This window comes from Simochromis diagramma, unplaced genomic scaffold (assembly GCF_900408965.1).
Source record: "Simochromis diagramma unplaced genomic scaffold, fSimDia1.1 OVJJ01000293.1, whole genome shotgun sequence".
Taxonomy (NCBI): domain Eukaryota; kingdom Metazoa; phylum Chordata; class Actinopteri; order Cichliformes; family Cichlidae; genus Simochromis; species Simochromis diagramma.
In genome coordinates this window covers 8162097-8187753 of record NW_024386801.1, presented here as the reverse complement: position 1 = coordinate 8187753, position 25657 = coordinate 8162097, and the positions used below count along the sequence as shown (strand labels likewise).

At 38.4% G+C, this 25657-nt stretch overlaps 1 protein-coding gene across 4 annotated transcripts in view; it reads left to right on the top strand.

Annotated features, from left to right (window-relative positions):
- LOC120729725 (voltage-dependent calcium channel subunit alpha-2/delta-1) overlaps window positions 1-25657 on the top strand; it is a 76107-nt gene that overhangs the window by 20205 nt on the left and 30245 nt on the right. For all 4 annotated transcript variants that reach the window (XM_040025548.1, XM_040025550.1, XM_040025549.1 and 1 more), the window contains exons 4-18: window positions 4645-4704; window positions 6423-6458; window positions 7352-7481; window positions 14701-14832; window positions 16144-16213; window positions 16835-16885; window positions 17111-17210; window positions 20602-20760; window positions 22362-22466; window positions 23414-23492; window positions 23928-23977; window positions 24082-24171; window positions 24299-24373; window positions 24452-24532; window positions 24900-24974. In XM_040025548.1, coding sequence (XP_039881482.1) covers window positions 4645-4704; window positions 6423-6458; window positions 7352-7481; window positions 14701-14832; window positions 16144-16213; window positions 16835-16885; window positions 17111-17210; window positions 20602-20760; window positions 22362-22466; window positions 23414-23492; window positions 23928-23977; window positions 24082-24171; window positions 24299-24373; window positions 24452-24532; window positions 24900-24974 — 1293 coding nt within the window. The remainder of the gene's footprint in view (window positions 1-4644; window positions 4705-6422; window positions 6459-7351; window positions 7482-14700; window positions 14833-16143; window positions 16214-16834; window positions 16886-17110; window positions 17211-20601; window positions 20761-22361; window positions 22467-23413; window positions 23493-23927; window positions 23978-24081; window positions 24172-24298; window positions 24374-24451; window positions 24533-24899; window positions 24975-25657) is intronic.

The following is a 25657-nucleotide window of genomic DNA, read 5'->3' as shown; positions in this document are numbered from 1 at the left end:
ATGTGTGGTTTCTGCATGTGCATGTTCATATACAGTCAGGCAAAAAAAGGGATTTTCACACGTGTTTTTTTCACACAAAGTCTTATATAATTCATGAATGTCACACTAACGGCTTAAGTATGATGTACGATGTATCAGGAGTTGAACAGCTGTTGGTTATATGCACGTATCATTTCTGATACAATGTTTTGCTGAAGGAGAAACCCAAGGGAACATATGGATAATGCCTATCCATATGTTTTTAGACTACCTTGATTATGTGTTCCTGTATCTTTTTGCACTGATATTATGCAAGCTTATCATTTTATGAGCAATAGCCTGGTTTTCTGTTTATCTGATGAAGCTCAGTTAGTGCACTTGGGTTGATGTGATGCTACACTGTTGACATTTGACAACTCACAAATCTCGCCAGTAGATCAAAAATGCTCTATTTTTTGCATAGCGTATCTGCTGAAGGCATTTATGTCAAACTTAGCCGAGTCAAGTTTCTTTGATAAGTGATGGTCTCATTTTGGGATCTCCCTGTTGCTAAGCAACATTATCAGGGGCACTAATGTCACACTTATCTATGACCTCAAGATGATTTTACAAGTGCATCGGCACAGTTTAGAATCAACTTCCACTGACCAACACATAGAGTGGTGTCAAAAAGTGTTTGGCCCCTTCCTGATTTACTAGTGTTTTGCATATTTGTCACACATAATGTTTCAGATCATCAAACTTATTTTGATAAGATAAGTTACAATGATGATTTCATTGATTAAGAGAGAAAAGTTATCCTCGTTCTGTTTGAAAAAGTAATTGCCCTTCTTATTAAAATAATGAATTAATTGCAAAAAACTGCATTTTTTGGAAACCTGAGCTCAGTTTCACCAAACACACTCAGCCCTGACTATTGGCAGACCTGTTGAATCAAAAAATCACTTAAATAGAACCTGTTTTATAAAGTGAAGCAGGCTAAAAGATCTCAAAAAGCAACACATTATGACAGGATCTAAAAAAAAACCACCTGAAAACAGTAAACAGTTAAGTATGGTGGTTGTAGTGTGATGGTCTAGGGCTGTTCTGCTGCCTCAGGAAATTTAAGACTTGCTGTGGTAAATGGAACCATGAATTCTGCTGTTTACCAAAACATCCTGAAGGAGAATGTCCGGCCACCTGTTTGTGACCTCAAGCTGAAGCACACTTGGGTTCTACAGCCGGACAATGATCCAAAACAGGAAGTCCACCTCTGAATGTCTTAAGAAAAACAAAATAAAAACTTTGGCGTGTCCTGGTCAAAGTCTTGACCTGAATCCGATTGAGATGCTGTGGCATGACCTTAAAAAGCCGACTCATGCCCGAAAACCCTCCAATGTGGCTGAATTACAACATTTCAGCAAGAAACAGTGGGCCACAATTCCTCCACAGCTCTATAAAAGACTCATTGCCAGTTATCACAAACACTTTATTGCAGTTGTTTCTGCTAAGGGTTATTAGGTTTAGGGGGGAATCGTTTTTTCACACAAGGCCATGTAGGGTAGGATTTTTTTTCCATTAAATAATAAACACCTTAATTTAGAAACTGCATTTTGTGTTTACTCGTGTTATCTTTGTCTAATATTTAAATTTGTTTGGTTCATCTGAAACATTTAAGTGTGACAAACATATAGAAAAACAGGCAATCAGAAAGAGGGCAAAAACTTTTTCACACCACTGTAGAGTCAAAAAGATTCAAAGAACAAGAAATATGAAGCTGGAAATGAGCATAAGTGGCCAACTTTAACATTTTAAAATAGAGTAGAACATGCCGATCTGCAGAGTTAGGCTTCCCTAACCAACACATGGTTTTAAAAAAAGCAATGGTTTCATTACCATGTGGGAATGCTTAAAATAAATAACAAGACACCTCATGTTTGTCTGCATTGTGCAACTGCCAGTTGGACATGTTTTCATTTTACTCCAAAAACTGTAACTTTTAACAGAGCTTTTGATTTAGATATGCAGTTGGAATCACTGACAACATCTAAACACTTTAGTGATTGGTGGTAGCAGGGATCAGTGTCTGACTCTGTTTGACTATGATGCTTGCTACCACTGACTGGTAAATATGATTCAGCACTTGATGCATTGTTAACACATGCAATTTTTATGTACAATGTACATCGGTCACAATGCTTGTAATCATTTCACATTTTTTTCACTGTTTTGGGTTGGTCAGTGTGTGCGTGTGTATATAGCTGCAGCAGGGTGTATATTTAGCGGTTGACATCCAGTGCATGGGAGCTAGAGAGAGGTCTGGAACAGAGCCCAGGACTGGAGGCCAAAGGAATGGAACTGTTGATCAAAATGGAACGATTGCCGACAGCAGACACAGGGTCACATAAACATACTCCGTAAAAATACCAATTCAAAATAATATAAGCATCTCATCCAAAGATGTGTCCATCTAGCATGCCTGTTATATATGCTTGCACGAGCCAACAGATGGTTGTCAGACAAAGATGCAGCTATAAAAACAGTTTTTCGTAATCATATAAAAAGATTTGATTCTAACATGATTTAACTTTGGTGTTGTGAAGGAAGATTCTTTGTCCTGCTCTTTGCTTTCATTTCTTATCGCACTTTTGTTCTAACCTCTTACCTTTTCCATTTCTATGGCACTAGTTATGAAACTTGGAACAAGATGTTTTAAAAATTGATGCAGGCCTCGTGGTTAAATTAGTCCACAAATCAAAGTAAAAATGTAGAAATAAGGTATCTATCACTCTGTCCCCTTTTTGAGCCATTTTTTCCCCTTTTGTTAGCACATTTCTCAGTTCTGCCTTCCTTTCCATTAAAAAAAAAAAGAATTCAGAAGATGAAATTACACTTTGCTAAATTATAATGTAAGCATCACCTGAATTGTATAGCACAACTGGAAGGTAATATCTCAAGATTTTTCAGTATCAAGACATATATATTAAATTTCAACCTTGTGATCTTGGATAGATGTTTATTTCGCTGGATGCACATCAGAACTTGTTTGTTCCCAGATGGGAGACGCATTGTTATTATAGTTTGTACTTGCAAGAAGTAACAAAACAGCATGTATATGTGCAACTGCAGGAGAGATGACTAGATTAAAGGTGAGATTAATTACATTTTCAATTAAATTCAGTTGCATGTATATAGTGCCAAATAACAACAGCAGTCACCTCAAGGTGCTTTACACTGTCAGGTAAACACCATATAATAATACAAGTGTGGTTAATTACATTTATATTCCTTTCTTTAATTCCTTTTTGATTGATAGATTTTTCAGTGGGTAATTTATTTGTTCTTCACTTTATTCACTGATCCATCATTTCTTCCTGCACTGAACCCAACTTATTTTATTCAGTTAGCTCTATGTTTCACACTCTCTGACTCGCTCACACATTCAGCCACACACCCACCCACACACTACTTTCTTACAGTACAACCTTTTCATTTTGACATTCTGATACTCTGTGGCGTGGCCTTTAGCGGACAGTGAGTGCTGCAAGACCTTGATAGCCCTGTGGTTTGAGCTCTGCAAGTGAGATCATAATCATTTCTCTCTTGTCTCTAGGGTAGTCTCCACCGTGTTTTCTAATGTGCTCTCTTTTGCTCAGGTTTTCTCAAATGAGAGAGATGTTTTGAAGGAAGGATACCCAGTGTATATTCCAGCCTAGGGCTGGGCTATATCATACCGTTCACGGTAATACCGGTGTAATGTTATGCAACGATAGGAAAATGAAATATCGCGATAGAACATGGGTAAAACGCGCATGCGCAGTGCCTTTGTTTACATACGCACATGGCGGCGACGCAGAATGAGAAGAGCGGAAGTGGATCGTTAAATGAAACGGATGAACCAGAATTGGTTTGTAAAAATGCTGCAACTTCAGCTGGTGTGGAACTGGTTTAGCTTTCATCCGTCAGATACACAACAAAGCACTATTTTTGGTAGAGCATGCCAGCGGGCTGTCATTATTACTGTGTTTTTTTGGAAAATATGGCACACTTAAAATCAATCCTTAGATTTTTCTGAAAATCGACAGTGCCTCTTATAATCCCGTGTGCCTTATGTATGAATTCTGGTTGTGTTTACTGACCTCGAAACGATTTTATGTGGTACACGGCACTTGAAAATTTGTCAAATGTTTCAGTACGACTTTGCTGAGCTACAAACCCGCACCGCTTGATGGATTATCGGAGCATTACGGCTATCATAGGCAGGCGCCTCGCGGAGTGATACGTACTGTGCTTCAACATAATATTACCGTATTGTGTGTGTATAACCTCTTTTTAAGTTTTGTGAATATTATACATGGTTATGCTGAGGATATGTTGGCCAATTTCCACTGGAAATGCCTTTTGGTTAAACTGTCAGCAAGGAATTTGCATTTGCACTGTTATTTTTTTTATATAACTTTAATGCACTTAAAAAAGCTGCTTGTTTAAGTGAAAATACATTGATGTTTTTTGGGGGTTTTTTGCACTAATAAAGTTCAGGAGTTGTAAAGTATTTTGTCTAGTGTCAATTATATCATCAGTTATATCGTTATCGCAAATTTTCAAATGTATATCGTGATAAATATTTTTGGTCATATCGCCCTGCTCTGTTCCAGCCTAAATCTTTTGTCGTATTTCACTTCCCAGAAACTGGCCACAGCTGCTGAAGAGTTTCAAATGAAGCATCAGTGGAAAGACGATTTCGAGGTAACAGAGAGAGAGAAAATACAGAAAAAAAAAACGTTTATATGTGTTTTTTATGTGCTATCTATTAGGGATGGGTGAAAAAATGATACAGCATAGTACTGCTGTATTTAGGATGGGGATAATATATCGATACAGGGACACTAAATATTTATATTTGATTAAATTAATTAAAATACTCTGGGAATACTAGCTGTCTGGAAAACAAGACGACTTGTCTCATGCACCATTATCCTGAGATAACATTAGCTGAGCAAACCTACATTAACAGGTTGTGAAAAACTGTCTGGACACTGGAAACATTTAGCTCAACAAACCTACCTCCTAATTCAGAAAAGGCTAATGACTCAGCCATACAAGTAAAAATAGGGCAGCAACCAAACAAAAATTAATGGCTGCCTGGTAATTGTATGGTAATTGTTCACATTCCTTTGCCGATTTCAACTAAGGGTGACTTAATTGTTGCCCAGAGCTTGAGGGTGTGGCACAGTAATGACCATTTTTGATTGAAGTTTTTCAAATAATTCACATCTAATTTATAAATGCAGACAGATTGCCATCATATTGGCATCAGTTTGAATGAGTCTTTGTCAGTGAGCACAACTCGAGGGGACTTGACTCAACTGGCTGCCAGCTGGTTGTATTTATAGAACAGCAAGGTTGCTGAGCACAAGTGTAGTGGTTAAATGTGAATTTCTGTCTATGCAGACAACAACAGATTTTGTGATTTTCTACGATTTATCACAGTTAACTGGTGCATTACCAGAAACGGAGTGCATGTGACGTTCATGCAGCCAACATCAACCTATTCGATCTCAGACAGATAACTAACTTCATCTTATGGCAACATTTTACCGCAGGCTTTAGTGATAGTGTTGGCATGCTTTATAATCTCATTTTGACAAAAAAAAAAAAAAAAAATTAAATAAATAAATTAAATTAAATTAAAAAAATATCTGAAGTGAAATCCAATTTATCTTATTGGATAAATCTGATAATGACAAAGTTTGAGGACAAAATTTGATGTTGATTAATCACTACTGCAATACTCTACATATTGCACAATGTTAAAAATCATACTAATATTATTGTTTTGTGAGTGAATAATTGTGATAATATCATATTGTGTTCCTACCTCTAGCACTTATAGTATAGCTACAGACGCACAGATACACAAATGGTGATGCATGTAGTCTAAGTCTGCTAGACTTAGAATAATTTGATTGTGTGAATAGTTTTTACATGTTTTCAGCATCCATCATTAGCAGTGAGTACAGTCCCTTTTTGTTAACTGGTTTATTGCTCATTATACACTGTGTTATGATACATGCCCCTCATTTTCAATGACAGATGCTTTGCCTTCTAACAACCCGGGTGGCAAACAATTATATAAGAGAAAAAAGCAATGCTCAGGAAAAATACTTGTCACAGAGGCAGTTATTACATTGCTATCTCAGAGGCAAAAAATGCTTACCTGGAGCATTGCAAATGGCTGCAGGGACAGAGGGACATGGTGAAATATGACCATACCTTATTTATTTAAGCAAAAACACAGACTAGTATCTTTTTTAACTAAATAATAGAATGAACAAATGGCAAAATAAAGAACTGCTTAGAAATTGATCAAATATTTAATAGTTGCATAAATGTTAGGGTTCTTTGTGCAACACCCTGAAGCATCCAAAAAGCATTTTTTGTGCTTCTTTGTCACTTGTTCACAGGATGATGAAATTGCCTACTACAACGCAAAGGACAATGTGAGTGTGCTTTTTTGCCCTCCTCTGTTAATTTATTCTCTTTCTCTTTGAGCCCCTGCAAACACATAGGTCATACATGCATCATGAATGTGCTTTTGCTACACAGCATCCCCACCCCCACCCCGCCTTCATTGCCTCATATTCCCTCATCTCCCTCATTTTACTCCTGCAAAAATCACCACATTTTCACCCCCGCTTTCTCTTATCGTCTTAGCTCTGTACTGCAGCCCCCAGTTTGCTGCTTCTTGGAGCTTTTCTTCCCATGTAGCTATCTCTCTGTCATCCCTCCTTCCAGCCTCTCTCAGGTGAAGAGGTCTCTGCCATGTTTCTCCTCTAATTGACAGATGAGATGTATGAGCTGGCTAGGCTCTTGCTTTATTAGGAAGCAACTGTTCGCACCATTTCTCCCTCCCCCTCTGCCTCTCTCACCACCTCACTACCTCGGCCCCTCTCTACCCTGCTTTCGTTCATCGGTATCTCATCTTTTCCTCCCTGTCTCTACTGCTCTCATTGATGTAAATTGGCAAATGCACGGCAGGAGTTATAAATCTCCACAAGGGGCATAAACAATCTGAGTGTCTCCGGCTCCTCCTCCCAAATGAAGATGATAAAATGAAAAAAAGCGAGACATCATCACGTAAACAGTCAGGGTTTTTTTTTAAAGCATGCAGGGTGTGAAAAGTGCAGCAATGTTGTTATTATGGTAGCGATGAGCTGTTGAGAATGTGCGTTCAGGCTGTTGTAAAGTCTTTCGTTTTTATGGAGACCAACAAACCATGTCATATATGTGCAATGTGCCTCATTAATTTACATAAAGATGTCTGCTATGATTTCTTAAACCTATAGTGAGAACAGCCATAGATAGTGCTTTGAATCTTTTTTCCCCCTTTCAGCTGGATGCAAATGAGACAGAGGGAAGAAAGAACAGGATTCGACCAGACTTTCAAGAGGACCCCTCGTTTAAACGTTTGACTGACTACAACCACACGGCTGTCCACATTCCCACTGACATCTATGATGGCTGTGAGTGCATCGTCACACACACGCACACATACCAAAGTGGTTACTATGGATACGGCTGACACACCAACCCATTATGAAATGTTGTTTACAGATTGTGCCTCAAGCAAAGTTGCCCTTAGCTAAAAGATGGGTTTAACAAAAAAAGCCTCATACAAGTAATAAGCTCTCCTGTAGTAATCGGTTACTTAACAAAGCTGCCTGCCCTTGGAATGTAAAAGAACAGGAGGCACGACAACTGAAAGGATTTATGTGTTTATGTTTTCTTTTTTTGTTTAGAAATATTTTTGCTATTGGTAGTTATGCAGCTTTCAGTTTAATACTCTGTTTAACCAGAACTAGAATGATAAGTGTGCATTTATTAAAATTATAAATCATAAATGTATTATTCATATGAATATTGCAGCTATTGAATGTCTTTAGGAACAGATTGATATAAATAGATAGATATAGGAGATATAATACACTTATATCTATAGACTATATTATAGATATTGACTATAATAGATATATGCATGCAATTTTTGCTTGAGTGGACACTTATATTTATTCTTGGCACAGGTATTTTATACTGTTACCCATAAAAGAATGCAATGTGCAACTGAACTGCACTATACACTGGATTGTGTGTAAATCCTGAAACAATAATATCATCTGTTGAAATATATCAATCAGTACATTTGCATTGTCAGCATTTTTTAAGAACAGAATGGTTCATTTCACTGCACCTGCTACTTGTGAAAGGTTGGTGAATGTTCACTGAACATGTAGTCAGTTTCTCAGAATGCGAAAAAACAAAAATAGGATCATGTATACTCAAGATTATAGAGAATATTAATGATAATCTCTTAAAAACTTAAACATGTTGAATAAACATTTGGTTGTCATGATCTGGATACAGGAAAATTAAAACCTAAGCAGCTTTATGTTATAGTCATGGCTGTTTTCATCTATTCATACCATCCCAAACTCAGGCTTTACTTGATGGGGCTGTTTCAGTCACATTGGATGTTAAAAGTCTTTAGCCTGCCAGCTCATACTACAAAGCGAGTGCAATATTTACTTGAAACAGTTTTAAAATATAGCAGGTAATCATTTGACGGATTCATAGTGAATGATCGTCACATATCCTGTAAGTATGTCTTGTAGTGAGAACATGTCTGAGGAGGCTGTTGGGTATTGTTGGACAGCAATAGTCGAAGCAGGAAGAAACCATTATCTAGTAACATGGATTGGAAGATATCCTGTTAAAGAGTATTTTTGCTCCTTTTGTTATAAAAGTACATTTCTGATCATTTCAACATCATGTGCTGACATTTACCTTGAGTGATACAGCATAATTTAAATCTCGAGAGTCTCCCTGACATTAGCACAGCTCAAGTTGAATGTCAGTGACTTAAGGGTGCCTGGCTGAATAGCTTAAGTGTGGTCTGAATTATGTAATATTTTTAAGTGGCTTTTCCTTTATTCTATTTTTTAGATTTCAACTTGTGGGGTGATGTCCTTAATATAGTGTGACTTACGAGGAGAGGAATAAAGCCTTAGGTGATTTGCTCAAGTATGTGTCACCACAGTAGGCCTTGGTTCTCGAAGAACTTCAGAAAGATTCCAGTTTAATTACAATCTGGTTTTTTAAACCATCTTGCAGCAGCATTACTGAATGATGTGTGTTTGTATCTGTGTTTCTGTGAAGAAAGACATATGTGTGTTTGTGGTAAGATGTTCAGTAATTGGTGTAGTGGAATCAGTGCAGTGGAAAGTAATGCGTCAGCAGTGACTTGGAGAGACAGCAGGATGGAATGACTTCCTCAGCATGGACCTCAGCCTGCTGGGGAACCGTCTGGCCCCAAGGTTACCTGCTTCACCTTGTTGCTGACCCCAGACACATGAGCAGAAAAGGGAAATGTAGATTGGAATGGAAAGCTGTCAGGTTTTGTTATCTGTGGGTGGAAAGTCTAGTTTATTAGCATTTCTTTTGAACTTGCTGTGAATTTGTCAATTTTTCCCTGAGATCCCTATCTGGCCTTTAATCTGGGCTGGGTGCCACAGCTACTCACGCTGCCTTTCTCTCACAAGGATGCTGTTTATTGGTAGCCTGTAATGAGTATGCATGGATACGCTGAGCTTCTGGGACCTACCCAGCGAGATGAAAGAAACTTTAGGTGTGTGTGTGTGTTTACGAGGAAGGACTCAAACCTGGCGGTACACTGTGGGCAACAATCTCAGGTATGGAAATGAAGAACCAGACCATGCAATTTTGTTTTGACATTGAGACTTGTTTTTCAGATTTAAGTTTAAATTTCAAACTCTAGGAATATCTAGCTAAAGAAAATTATTTAAAATTAACTAATGTATTCAAAGAAGCACTGCGAATATGGAGAAAAACGTATGTCTGAGAGCATACGCAGGCTCATATATTGTGTCAGATATGGACACATGTGAAGGAGTATGTATTTGGTATTCCAGGTCAGAAGATTCGTAGTTATTGAGGTTTCAACTCTCCAATTTAATCTCCACCCTATAAATGTTCCCAGAATAGCCTTTGCTCAGCTGGAGAAAATTAGATTTTCTGGGTAAAGTGGGTGACAAGTTTATGAAATCAGACTCATGTGTGTGAGGGCAGTATTGGAAAGGATACAGGCATGACAGAAAGATCACAAAAGCACAAAATGTCCACAAAATGTATGTATTTATAATTCTAGATATGAGATGGGAAAAAATATTCAAGGAGTATCTCTTTGTGATATTTAGTAGGGTTATTATACATTGCAAAGCGAGCATGCTAAGCTAGTAGTATTTGTGCCACATTTCATGTCATCAAACTAATTTCATTATTAGACATAGATAAATGGAAATAGAAAAAAATGATTCAAACGCAATTACTCTAAACCTAAAAACTGATTGTGCCACCCTTTACGGCAAGAACTACAATCAAGTGTCTGTGACAGCTGGCGAATGGCAACGAGTAGGGATGGGTATCGAAAACCGGTTCTTGTTGAGAACCGGTTCCCACTGTTTCAATTCCTTGGAATTGTTTGCCATTTTTGCAAACGATTCCCTTATCGATTCCAGTCGCCCCGAATGACGTCACCACGTTGCAGAGTGTCATTTACCTGGCAGGAAACATGGCGGCTCAAACGCTCAAAAGTTTGGTTATACTTTACGAGAACGGATGACAACAGGGCAACTTGCAATACTTGAAAAGTAGATATTTCATTTAAGGGAGGAAACACTACGAATATGCAAAAGCATTTGCTCACAAAACACGCGATGACCTCAAATGAATGTCGTGTTTTTAATTCCACTCCGGACTCGTGAATCTCAACCCAGCAGCAGCGGTAACGTTTGCACATCCTCTCCCGTTAATGCGGCAGGTAAATAATCAACTAGCAGTGCATATTATGTTAGCGCGATCTGCCTTATTACAAAACCTGCCATTACTGTGCATTTAGGCGACCATGATGAGAGAGACAGAGTCTGGCTGCCTCAGATGCTGGCAGTTCTCACTGCAGTCTACCGGTAGCGTCTCTTTTCAGGCCAGGATAGACGAATGTCACCGAGCAGTGATTAAGTTTGTGGTAAAAGGCTTGCACCCATTTGCCACAGCAGATGCCCCCGATTTTTGGTAAGTGAATGTGTTTAATTGTAGGCAGGGACATTACTGGATATTCTTGTGTAATTGCTACTGAATAATTTATGTTATACTTTGTTATTGCTACAGAAGAATATTTATTTTATTATTTTACATTTACAATTTTTTTTCCTGGGGACCCTGTGACACCCCATTGAAGAGCCGTAGGCTGTGGATCTCTTAAGATCTCACTGCTGGGTTTGTAAGGCCATGTTACTCCTAAATTTCTATCTTGTTCAAAGAGAAGATATAAAACAAAGTTCTAAGCTAATCGAACTTAGTGTTCTCCTTGAATCGATAAGAGAATCAATAAAGAATCGAATCGTTAAACAGAATCAAAATTGGAATCGTGAAAATCTTATCAATACCCATCCCTAGCAACGAGTCTATCAAATTGCTTTGGACCAATTTCATCCAACTTTTTTGCAGACTTGTTTTCATTCAGCCACACTGGAGGGTTTTTGGCAAGTTGTCCATCAAAGAAGTCCCATACTGTTACATCATCATAAACATGTTTGACATTGTTTAATGTCAGATGTAATGCAATTTGCAATTGCATTGCAAAGACGAAATCAGCAAGGTGGCAAAATCTTTTTTTCAGAGCACTATAGAATACAGACTGTATATGAAGGACAGACCCAGTTTCCAGCCAATGTTTAACTGTCTTCCATCTGCATTCTGCAAGGCTGGTTACAATAAGAAGTTCAGCTGCAGAAATCCATAAGAAAGTGACCCTTTGTCTAATGTGATCTCTGATCTCACTAATTATTTTCCTGATGAGTTCATGGCCTTACTGGTTTCAAGTGAAGCTGAATGTAACATAATGTTCTTTTGGTAAATTATGGTCCCTAGCCGAGGGCAGCACAGTGATGTGGTGGCTAGCACCTCACGCCTAAACAGTCCTTTCCATGTTCTACCCGTGTCTATGCGGGCTCTGTCCAGGGACAGTGCTGAATGGTGTGTGTAAATGGTTGGTTCTCTATGTTTTAGCACTGTGACAGGTTGGTGACCTGGCCAGCCTCTTGCCGTATGGCAATTGTGATGTCACCACCTGTGACCCTGAATCAAATGAGCAGAATAAATTGAATGGATGGTCTCAATGTGATCGCTACAGTCTTAGGAGGGAGTGTCCCTTGGTTTCACTGTCAGATCCATGCTTGATATTTAAGTCCATTTATAAAGCACCAATATGGAAAAAAGCACTTAAAACTTTACAACAGATGCTTCACTAAGCAATGAGTGACGTGTCAGTGGCCATGTCCATCTTTTGTATTCAGTCGATTTGCTTTTATTTTAATCATATATATTAAACATGCATTTGTTTAATTTTTAAAAACACCCCAATGCCTCCTGGCTATAGGCCAGTCATATAGAAGAATTTCTTGTGAGCTCAGCACAAATGTAGCCTAAAGTAAACTTTAAATAATCCATCAGAATCAGCACATCACTTTCTGTTTCCAGGTGTTTCTTGTGTTAATGGTACATTTCTTTTTTTATTATATATAAGAGATCACTGCATTTGATATGATTGAAATAATAAATCCTGTTGGGTTAATTAACTTGTCCAAGACTGTGGAACGAGTTTTTTTTTTTTTATTATTCAACAATTTCACACAAGTCTGTTTCTGCAAAAATGATTCCTAATTTACAAATTCACACATACTGTAATGTCATCTTGTGTCACAGGGAGCTCAGCAGACATCTTTCACCTTTCACACTCAGGGCAATACTGCTTGTGATTGGAATTCAAGTGCCAGATTTGTGTAGATGCAAAAATCCCTCAATTTTCACCATAGCTTTTGTATGGCATAAACAAATGTAGCGGGTGAGCAAATTTTGTGCAGCTTAGAAAAACAAAGACGGTTTTTATCGCCAATGATTAGATATTTAGCCAGCAATATTTCCATATCAGAGGTTATTTTGTGACATACATTATAGTCTTTCAAATATCCAACTATTCTTTTAATTAGTAATGATGGGAAATTTAATGTCTTGTAGTTATCTCTCTTTTATGTTAAGATAACTATAAATAACTGTTTAACTGAGCATGTTGTACTGTAGCTGTATAGAACATTTTTGCTTATTAGCTTTCACTGTTATACAGTGTGTAACTGTTGCTTCTATAAGGAAAAGACTGATAATTAAAGCAGTCAAAAAATAGGGAAAATATACACCAATCCATATTGCATATTTTTGTGAATTATACTGCACCCACGATGTCCCAATGAGATTATGTCATCACTAGGTGTGAATTCAGTGTGGCATACATGTGTATCCAGGGAATTCATTAGTGTCATTGGCAATATGGGCAACCCGAGGATAGTCTTTCCCTTGTGAAGCAGCAGTGAAGTTTAGCTTATTAAAGATTATGACTAACTCAGGGATATTCACAACCAGTGGAGACATTAAAAAGCAACAAATTACTAGTTAGAGGCTTGTGGGTGCCTTGTGCCATAATTTCGTCTTACAGTCTAGTACACGTGAGTATCATCTCGCTGTATTTAACTGTCAAGCTGTTTGGATAAAACAAGATGGCTTGTGCTATCTATCCAATGGCCTAACTTAATCAGTCTTCAATAAAAAGTATACATATAGTTTTCAGTTTTATCATTATCTAACAAGTGCAGTAGTATTTTTTTGACTCTTGCCTTAAAATTCTAAAATTCAATGATTAATGAGAGAAATATATTACTCTGTGTGCACACGCTTCATGCTCTCCCCCTTTCTATAATGAAAAACATGCACTCCTGGCAACCGAGGCTTCATTAACTCTTCACTCTAGAGAAATAGATGCAAATGAACACTGTTTGCTTTGCACATCAATGAGACACGTCACGCTCAATACAGGATAGCAATATGTCTTGCACACATGCACACTATACTTCTAGCCACATGTCAAGATGTACAGAGTCCCATAAAAAAATATATGCAATGCCACGAAGTACAAAAAAAGTGGAAGATGGTAAAAAAAAGAAGAGCGGCAGAGAGGACAGATAGAGTTGGGGGCAGCATGTGTTGTGTCTCCATCCATCATCAGTCTTAATGTGGCTCTGAGCTGTCTGGGTGCTGTGTCATTACATCCATAATGCCTGTTGCCTCTCACAGCACACACTATCTGTCAAAAGCATGCACACACACACACACACACACAAAACTTCTGCACATGCAGTCATGCAGATTATTTGGTGGTTTTAGGTAAAACACTTTAATTGTGTCTGTGCAAAGCCATTACTTGTCTGAGTACTATTCCTTGATATTGATGCCTAATGCAAGCGCTTTCTGTTTGTGCTGGAAAAATATTTGGTCGTGCTCTGCTGGGCAACTGGGGTGACAGTGAGGCCTGTGTGTGAATCTTAATGAATGTGTTAAACTGTGTTGTCCATATCTCTTTGCTAAGCCTTCTAAAGATGATTGGAGAAAAACGCACAAGGACATGAAAATGTTTATTTTACAGCTGCACACAAAATCAAAATGTAATTAGAGTATAATGTATTGAATTCTGCTTATGTTGGTGGGTTCATGACGTATTTCTTTTTCATGTGCATGCTTTCTTTTGATAAATGAGCTTTTCATGTGTATTTGTTCATCCAGCCACCATTGTGCTGAATGAATTAACCTGGACAGAGGAACTGAAGGAAGTGTTTAGAAAGAATAGAGAGGATGACCCAACCCTACTCTGGCAGGTGTTTGGCAGTGCCACTGGCCTGGCTCGCTATTATCCAGGTAAGGAAACAAAGGGGGGGGGGACAACAACCCAAACATTGCCTTTGAATAGGTTTTTATGTGTCTGTTCAAATAATTCTGAAGTTGTATGTGCTTAAATACACACTGCTTATTAATTGAGGAGATGAGATAGCCTTTATTTGTCAGTTGCAGTTGCCCACAACCGAGATGATAGACCTTGCCGACCGTACATACAATACACAAACATCACGTTGGGGTGACAGGTCAGGCTAGGTAGCAAGGGAAAAAAACCATTGAAATGTGTAACAAAAAAGGATAATCCAGGAATGCACAGATATTAACACACCATAACACAATAAAACACAGACAAGCAACATGGGAGAATATTCCACTGTGTACAGCTGGATCTGGGACCGCTGCAATCTTCGATTGTGCCTCCAGCTGATCCACTGCCCGCATAATTAAGCTCACATTGACTTTATGTGCGTCTGCACTTGTCTATTGCTGCTCCCTCTTGTATGCGTGTTATCTTTGCCAAGCTATTTCTATTCATGAGATTCCCTGTCATCATCGACTCTATAGCTTTATGACAAAAGTTTATGTCTCATATTCATAAATTTGCATTGGCTTTGATTTATCCTTTCTTTTACTTCTTAGCATGCATGAAAGGCAGTCACTCACTCTCAGTATACTTCCTTGTTTTTATGGTGCCCGTCACTAATAGCTGTGCGTCTCCGATAAATAATTTGTGCGTGTTTTCCCTCATAAATATTTTTAGTGATTTAAAACATGTTATAATGTAGACGGTATAATAAATTGATCGATCCAATAAGCCTGTCATTATGTCACAGAATGTAGTATGTACACAACGGCTCCTGAGCAGAATATGACACTAAATACAATATGATTTTATCATATAACAATAATGGATTGGATTTATATATAGCGCTTTTCAAGGCACCCAAAGCGCTGTACAATTCCACTATTCATTCACTCTCACATTCACACACTGGTGGAGGCAAGCTACAGTTGTAGCCACAGCTGCCCTGGGGCAGACTGACAGAAGTGAGGCTGCCATATCGCACCATCAGCCCCTCTGGTCAACACCAGTAGGCGGTAGGGTAAAGTGTCTTGCCCAAGGACAAAACAACCAGGACAGAGAGCCCGGGGATCGAACTGGCGACCTTCCGGTTACAGATGCGCTTCCCAACCCCCTGAGCCACGGTCGCCCCATATCAGTTAAATATATTAGAAATTTAGCCAAAATAGTATGTAGTGTGCTGTTTTTTTGTTTGTTTTTCTGCTTTAATTGTGATGAAAACTCAGTACATCTCAAATCTCGTCTTTTAGCTTCTCCCTGGATGGATGCTCGTAAGACCCCTAGTAAAATAGATCTCTACGATGTGCGCAGGAGGCCATGGTAAGAAAACTGGCTCAAGGATAACAGTGTTAGTCAGAATACAAAACTTAAACTTTTATGTCATTATGTGTCTTTGTATATCTATTTCATTGTTTACATGTAGAGCTAATTAGATGTAAGTAGGGTTTTTTAATTCAGTCAAATAATTCAATTAAATAATGCCTATTGCATTTCAGTGGAATATTGTTATGATTATTATTACTGTGAAAATTTGGTGAATACCTTTTTTTTAGTCTTTAATTGATTGTTCCGTGCAGGTTGTATAAATTTGAGTGCATTCACACAGCACACAAATTGTATTCACTACAGGAATAAAGATTTTTTTTGTGATAAAATTTTGTATTGCTCTAAAAATAATAATTTGTAAAAACAACTAATTGTTGATTGCTTTGAATAGCTACTGATTTGACCTTCTTTCATCTTTAAATCATTACCATTGAGGCATTAACATAATGTCATCCATATCGCTCAGTCTTATATTAATATGACAATGAAAATATGACTCAAGTGTGTAAAGTGTTATTGTATTTTCTCAGCATAAATGATTATGCAAATGGTTGGCCCTCAGAGTATATGTGTCTCAGTCCAGAAATGTGTTTGCATTCATTTATGACCATCTAGGTACATTCAAGGAGCCGCCTCACCGAAAGATATGCTAATTCTCGTGGATGCGTGAGTTGTTTGATAATCTTACTGATCCATAACCTTCCTGCATCCATCATGATTTCCCCTGATTGAAATGCATGCCTTTCTAGCTTTGCCACATAGTGTAATGTATTTCCCAAGGCAGAAGCAGTTCTAATTACATCGAGTAAAATCTCACAGGACAAGAACTGAGCAGACAGATTGCTGTGAGAAGCTGTCAGGTATTTCTTTCTTGGTTTTTTTTTTTTTTAGGAGTGGGAGTGTGTCTGGCTTGACGCTAAAACTGATCAGGACCTCTGTCAGCGAGATGCTGGAGACTCTTTCTGACGATGACTATGTCAACGTAGTCAGTGTGAGTATTATTAGACTGCCCACTTGCTGAATGTTGGGTGGTCTGTTTATTGAAGGTGACGGGGGAGGGGGTCAGAATTTACACCCAATTCGTATCCATTCACATACATCTTTACACATACACAACAAATGCCCACAGACACACACATATACACACAAATAAAAGAGAGGCAGAGAGATGGATGACCAGTAACGAAATATGGATTTCTCTCTGGTCTGGCCACCTGAAACAGGCCTTTAATGAAATACCCACTGCTCTATTTGGTGTACAGGATTAAAACTCTGCAGTACATGGCCCCTCCCCACCTCTAGGCCCTCAAATGTGGCTGTGGCTGTGTATGTCCATTCCCAACACTCCTAAAGGAATTAAAGCTGCACCTCTGAGTGGAGTGAACCCCAGGAAACATTTATCACCCTCTTGTTCTCTCCATCATTTGTTCTTTTCATCACTGAGCCATGCAATTCCTGTCAGCATTTCACCATATACCTCGATTCATCTCTTTGTGTCAATGAATGCCCTTCCTTTACACTGTATGCCTCCACTTTTCTATACACAGCCAAGAAACATTCCTCTTCTCACTATTCCTTCTGTTTTTTACCTTCATTTTTACTTTTCTCGCCCACCCATCACTTCCATTACATTCTTCCTCTACAGCTTTTCATTCTCTGGCCATCTATTCTAAGTTTTCCACACTTGTGATTACACTTGAATAGAGCCAATCAGGAGATTGTGTGATGCGTAGATGGGTGCCTGTGGAGGTGTTTATTAAGACAGGTCTTTATAGAGATTGGAGCTGTCTTCGTTCTCCTTGCAAATGACAGCCATTCCGACTTTCTTTCCTCTCTCGAGGGACCTTTTGTCTTGGACGTAATGTATTCGGTTTCATGGTGGACTTTTGATTCTGCAAAGATGTGCAATTATTGGCTACTGTTGGTGTGTGTGTGTGTGTGTGTGTGCGTGCGTGTGTGTGTAAAATGAGATGGTGAGAGATTTGTAGAGACACTGAAATCCAATTCAGTTTTGACTCAGTTTTATGACTTTTGAACTTGAACCCTTTAAAAGTACAGTGCATGAGTTATGATGAATCTATAGTCCAAAGAACTTGCCTGGTTGTATCAAGGTACTAAAAACTTCATTTAGGTTTGTTGCAGTTTAGACAAGTATTAAGACTATGTGGCTCAAACAAGCCAGCAGTATACCTATTTTATATAGTCAAGAACCGTAAACTAAAGTTTGGTTGATAATTTTAACAATAATTCTTAGGGCTTATTTGCAACCTGTAATATCATACGGCTACCTGTTTTCATTGTTCCAGTCTGTCTTTTTTTATATTTCTATTTTTTAGCAGTTTTGTATTTTTAGCTGTCAACAATATTATTTGCTAAGCATAATGTCAGTATAAGAAACAGGAAGGGTATCAAAAACAACAAGACAGCTAAAGTCAAAATGAAATGGATTTATAATATTCCTGCTGCAATATATCAGTTACATAATGGTAAGTCAGTGTCAATTTCCTCCTGGTTCAGCAAAAATCATTATTCCTTCTGTCAGTCACCCCTCACCATATCTATTTCTTTCTGTCATTGATTCACTCATTTATGCACACACACGGACACACACACACACACATGCATACACATATCCACTGCCCGATGTCTGGTCCTCAGGGTGTTGTTACCTGTCACTAAATCATTAGTCTCTGATATTACCCACAAATCCCTCCTCATTAACAGTAGCCCAGGGACTAAGTTGGCATTTGGTCACGGAAGATGCTCGCGCTCGTTCTTCACAGCAGGTCAGGTCAGACGATTGCTGATGGCTGCCTCTCTTCCTTTCCTTTTTTGCTCTCTCTCTCTCTCTCTTTCTGTTTTTTTACCCTTGTCTTCTCTCTTTCCCACACCTTTCACACCACAAGCCTCCACCACATCTATCCAGCCTGCTCAGCCATGTTTTGCCGGCATCAATCTTTTAGCCAGCGTCAGTCCAGTGAGCAAGCCTGAGTAGTAAACCAGAATAGAAGACAGTCCGCTGGGATTAGAGCTTGAAGATTAGTCTTCTCTCTTGTGTCGTCACTAATCCATTCCCAAGGCCTGGACCATCACACACACATATAAGAGCTGTTGTAATAGGATCACGGCAGAATAGTGGAATTTGCGGTAGACTGCGTTCACATTCATGTGCAGGGCCAAAAAGGCAGTCTTACAATGAAAGAATATGGCTTTTTCTTAGTCATTCCACAGGTCTCTGTATAGCAGTGTTTATTTTTTTTTTAATAAAGTAATTAAATCAGATAAAACTATAATTCTCTGTCACGTACCCTTTATGAGATCATTATTCTCTAAAAGGCAAACACCTCACATTCGTGCTTAGCCCCCCACCACCCGCCACCACCACCACCACCACACACACACACACACACACGTTCTCTTCCTCTCACTTTCTGCTCCTCACCATCCCACATGCTAGACCCACCTTCTTCACTTCTGCTTTAGATAGATTATGTGATAACAGATTCCCATCTGCTCTACACAGTCAGTCATGTGAACTTCCATTGTGTGTTTTGGTGTTTTGTGTTGTGCGTGTGCCATAGCCAATATTGTATTGCTTTCCGGTCCAGCAGAGATGTGTATGTCTGTTATTGTCATTCTAAAAGGAACTTCAAGGCTGCCTGGTTCCCTGGAAACGCACACAGACACACATGCACACATACTGATCAAGGCAGACATATAGTCAGGGCTCTTTTTGCCCCCCTGCTTGTCTTTGTACATCAGTGTTTCAGCCTCCCTATCGGCCATCTCGCAGAGATGCATTGATTAGTTGAGATCGATGAGGTGCAGTATTGTTTCAGAAGAGTTCTGCTACACAATAGATGTGCTGGGAATGGGACAGCTGGCTGCTCTGCTGTCCCATGCCCTTCCTGCACTATCATTAGACGTTCTTTTTGTGTTTTTAATTTATTCTGTCTTTTTACTTATTGCCATTGGGAGTTCTTTAAAAATGCCTTTCCTCCTCACTCCTAGGCACTCCTGAAGCAAACTCAAACATACCTCATTTTTTGGGGGGTGGAGTATTTGTGCATGTGTGCACTGTGATGTGGAAATAAGCAAGTCTCACCTTTAAAAAAAGACGGTGAGGTTGCCTAAGCTCGTTTCTATATAACAGAATCTTGTTTCCATGGGTACCAAATCGTTGAGCTCTGAGGATGTGAAGCAATTAGTGGAGCTTGATGAATGTGTCTGTTTACCACTGCCTGATAACAGCCAAGGCCAGGTGGTAGTGTTTGTGTGTCTGTGTGCGTGTGCTGCATTTGTATGATGTGTTGAATTTGCACACATGTTATAATTGTATGAATAAATTTCAGGTCATAACTCCTGTCCTGTCTGTTACCCAGTTTAACACACTGGTGAAAAACACGGCGTGCTTCGACCGTCTGGTTCAAGCCAACGTGAGGAACAAAAAGCTGCTGAAGGATGCCGTGCAGAACATCAGCGCTAAAGGAATTACAGACTACACAAAGGGCTTTGAGTTTGCTTTTAAGCAGCTCTCTGCGGTAAGAAAAACGTGTTATTTTGTCTGACTTTGGGCTGAGAGAGTGCACAAGTTGTAAAGCAAGTTTTGAATGAGCGTTGCCTCCATTTTTGTTGACAGCCTCGGATTGTTGTGTTTTACTGCCATCTGCTGGTTAAATGTGTTGCCTCAACTCAACTGCCTGGTCAGTGAAAGAAATAATGCAATGTTACATTTGATTGACGAGAACCTCAGTAATGATTGAACATTTCCAAATATTACCTCCTACTGCTATTTCCTGAACACATTTCCTTCATCTGATAGAAAAATCCATGAGGTCAGAGAAAGGTGTGAAGGAGAATTTATAGCGACTCAGGAAAAGAGAAGCAAATGCACCTGCAATTTTGCCGACTCCTTAATAATGTGACACTATAATGTCCAGAAGATGGACTACAAAATGTGCGTCTTGGTGATCCAGTGTAACTCGTTTTCTCCCCCTTGTTTAGAATTTCTACTAATAAAGTAAAATTCGCTCCAACCTTAAATGCACCTCAATCAATTTTATAGCTCATAATCTCGATTTGAGTCTGTATAAATCTACATTCTTCATGCATTTTTGGCAAGAAGCAGATTTTATTGCAGCAGTGGAATGTTCATAGTCCACCTGTAGGTTTAACAGCCTGCTGTTGAAAATTCAAAACCTATCAGCAGGTTGTCGCGTGAAATAGCTTTTAAAACGCTTTTAATTAACATTTTCATGATCTGTGCCACTTTGTCAGGTTTGTTGACGCTATAAATTTTGGGATGTTATTGTCTCACTTCCTGTCATAAAGGATGGTTCAGTTTATCCGGTGCCAAAGGAGCTAATAAAGGAAGCACTGAAGCACATTTCAGTGTAATTAGACATTTCAAACCTCTTATTATAGCTAACACACAGAAACGTCCAGGACAGTTCCCTCAATTATGAACTTTCCTAATTGAAATTGACTATTCAATCCCATCCCTTACTTTTTACTGAATAATATTAATGCAGGAGGTTAGAAGTAGTGCATATTTGATAGGATTCAGAGTAAGATGCTTAGAATTTCTGCCAATGAATCTAAGCAGCTGTTCATAACCTTTTCTGTTGGACAAAGCAAAAATATATGTCACTATATGAAAAGCAGGTGGATCTTCATAACAAAAGGTTTTATCTATTGGGCGAAAAACGTAGGATTTGTCTACTCATTTATATATATATATATATATGTGTATATGTCATCTTCATAGATAGAGGCTGCATTGTGGTGGAATGGTTCACACTGTTGCCTCGCAAAAGAAGAAGATCCTGGGCTTAAATCTGCTGTCTGAGACTCCTACAGTACCCAGGCTTCCTAACAGTATAAAAAAACGCAGGCTTTCTCTGGGATAGAAGAAAACTGCCTTTAACAATTTTTTTTAAGTTGCATGGAGTATTGATTATCCAAAATGGGTGTTTTTGATGAAAATACTTGATAAAATCTTATCTAAGCAACAATGCAAAGCAAAGGCTTTAGTGAATGCCTGAATATTTTTATCCAAAAGAGTAATTGATCCATGTGCCCACAGCATATGTGGCTAAAAACATGACAAATAATTAATCTCCATGCTTATTTTCTTTGATAGACTAATGTGAGCAGAGCAAACTGCAACAAGATTATCATGCTGTTCACTGATGGAGGAGAGGAAAGAGCCCAGGCCATATTGGAGAAATATAATGCTGACAAAAAGGTATACAAAAGACACACATACACACACGTTTCTATCATTATAGAGGACAGTTAACTTGCATAAATTCCTTACTTTCTCAAACTAATTCTGCCATACTTTGAAATTTAAGGATTAACATGTTGGGGACTCGCTTTATGTTCAGCAGTGGAAGTGGGAGCAAATCGATTTACATCACACATTATGAATAATACAAAAACACACCAACAAACTTGTGTGGTGCTACCTCTTGGAACTCCCTTTGGGTTGTGTTTTCTGTGTGCACATTCTCTTTATGGAAAATTTCTTCACAAGGCAGATGAGGGTGTGAAACTAAGGCTTCACACAGTTTCCAAAATAGCTGTGATGCTGTGCAAAATATGAGCAAAAGCAGAACTGAATGCCTCTGCAAAGGAACCAGGCTAAAGTATGAAATTTCCATTTCTTGCTTTATGCTTCCTAAAAAATGTAAACTCCTAGATTAACATGCGAAAACCAGATCATTGCATTTCTGATAATAAAACTTGAAACTCAACGTTTTTTGAGCCCAAACTCATTTAAGATGGAAAACTTTTCTGTGGTCTGACAAATTATTTATCTTATTCTCTCCTGGTCCCCACATTTTCCAAAATTCTTTGAGTTTCATCATTTCACATGTTGTTTTTGTACTATTTTCAAATAAATACAGGTTCTAAATGGTCTGTAACTCATTTCATTTATTCATACAAGGATTTACACAAGGTTGCATCACATTTCAACATGTCAAAACAGGAAAAAGATTACATATGATGGTCAAAGTCACATGATCAAAGACAGATTTCACCTTTATTTTGTGTTCAGCTTCAAACGTGTTAAATTGATTAATAATTACAAGTATTTACATTAACTTTTTGTAAAACAATTTTTCTTTGTTGGTTTTTCAACATTGTAAGAGGTAACATGGAGAGATTTTTTTTAACCTTATGCTTCAGGTTAGGATCTTCACCTTCTCAGTAGGACAACACAACTATGACAAAGGACCCATTCAGTGGATGGCCTGCTCGAACAAAGGTACAACACTGATCCCAGCATGCATCTGTGCTTAATCTGTTCTTAGTATTAGATCACATTATGTTCTACTGAAGAATTATTTCTATGATTAACTTGGAATATTTAAGGACACCATAAAACATGCTAGAAATGCTCAAAGGGCACAGCATGAGCACAGGACATCCTTGGCCAGATGACGGAAATCTTAACAGGAATGGCTGTCTTAAATGAGCCTTGTGAGACTAATCAGAAAACAATCTCATCAGTGATGCACAAGCAAGAAATCTGGATGGCAGTTATTTCATCTATTTATTTGTGTCTTGTAACTCAGCTGACACAATCAAATGTTATGATGCAGTAAATTAAACTGCAGATTTACACCCTGCATCATTTACTCCTACATGGTGTTTTATTCATACCTACACACTATCTATTGTTTCCTAATCATCTATCCAGGTTATTTCTATGAGATTCCATCCATCGGAGCCATCAGAATAAACACACAGGTGATTTTTTATTGTGTTTAACATTAATTAATGTTAAACAATGAACAAATATGTTTTATTTGAAAGAATCTGCAGTATTAAATGATGTTATGTGTCCAATTTAGGAATATCTAGATGTCCTGGGAAGACCTATGGTTCTAGCAGACAAGCAGGCCAAACAAGTCCAGTGGACTAACGTATACCTTGATGCTCTGGTATGAATTTTGCAATTTATGTTACAAATTATTTTTGTTTTTTTAATGAAAAAATCACCCATTTTGCTCCCAGTCTCATTTGCTCAAGAATATTGCTAAATAGGGCTTTTGCTATATTCTCGATCAGGAGCTTGGTCTCGTCATCACTGGAACGCTACCTGTCTTCAACAGAACCAAGACCTTAGATAAAAGAAACGAGGAGGTATAGTAAATGAATGCATGAACACATCACGTGAGGGCTCGTATCTGTCCTTATCTTTTCTCTCATACTTCCCATTAGCACCAGAATCAGTTGATTCTTGGCGTAATGGCAATTGACGTGTCTCTTGATGACATCAAGAAGCTCACACCACGCTTCACAGTGAGTGTACCACCCATACCCGTGTGTGATCACATGCATGGAGACAAATGCGTTTGTTGTAAAGGAGCAACTTTACACGACTTGCTCAGTTGTAAAGCACTTGCTCGGATGTTTCCCTCTGGAGCAATTAGTGAGTGATGTGATTCATTAGATGGCTTGTTCTTTTCAAGTCTGTTTAAAAAAGGTCACGCACTGATAAGACTTGTTATCAGTTACTGGTCCTTTTTCCATTGTGTACTCATGTTTTTGGACCAGTGGAGCTGCTCTTTTGTACAGTGCCTTGACATGTCAAAAATCTAACATAATCACGGGATTTTATGGACTCACATATTATATTCCCTTTTCCTCTGTACCTCTTTTGCATCAGATTGGTCCAAATGGTTACTACTTTGCCATAGATCCCAATGGATATGTGCTGCTGCACCCCAATCTCCAGCCAAAGGTATGGCGTCTGATCTTGTACATAACTTTGTGTGGCTGAGTAGGTCCATATCTGAAAGCATTAAATTATATCTATTTATCATGGTTTCACAGTAACTGTTTGCACTCAGTAAATATTATTCTGGTTAGCATATGGTGCGGTCTTCTTTCAAACTTTCCCATGTTCACCACGTCACCTCATCAGTCTTCATAAAGAGAATCTATCCCTCTGTTAGAGTATGACTTGCTATCATCAGTCCTCAGATATTGGCTAGAAGGTCACTCTCCCCTTATGGGATTAAATAGATATATAGACTTGGCAAAGAATATTTTTTAAGAGTAGCAATTACTGCATTCAGTCTCAATAAAAAATAATTTAATGTTTTAGTTTTAAAAAATTAGATAATACATATTTAAAGCTGAAATATGAAGGAAACGCTTCCATATAAAGCAACCAGAATGCCACCGAGCATACTAACTTTCAAGCTGCTTTTTTTGACCTGTCAAAAGCTCCGATTCATCTTACAATTCCTCAAAGAAAAGCACTAGTGCTTCTTGCCACAGGCATGTATTAAGATGTGGCCCATTATGAGTTAGCAATAACCTCACAGATGGTCTCTGCCTACTTTTCAGCAAATCTCTGTGCATTTCACTACTTTCAGCCAGAGGCAAATACACACTCAGAGCCTCCATAAGGGCTATATT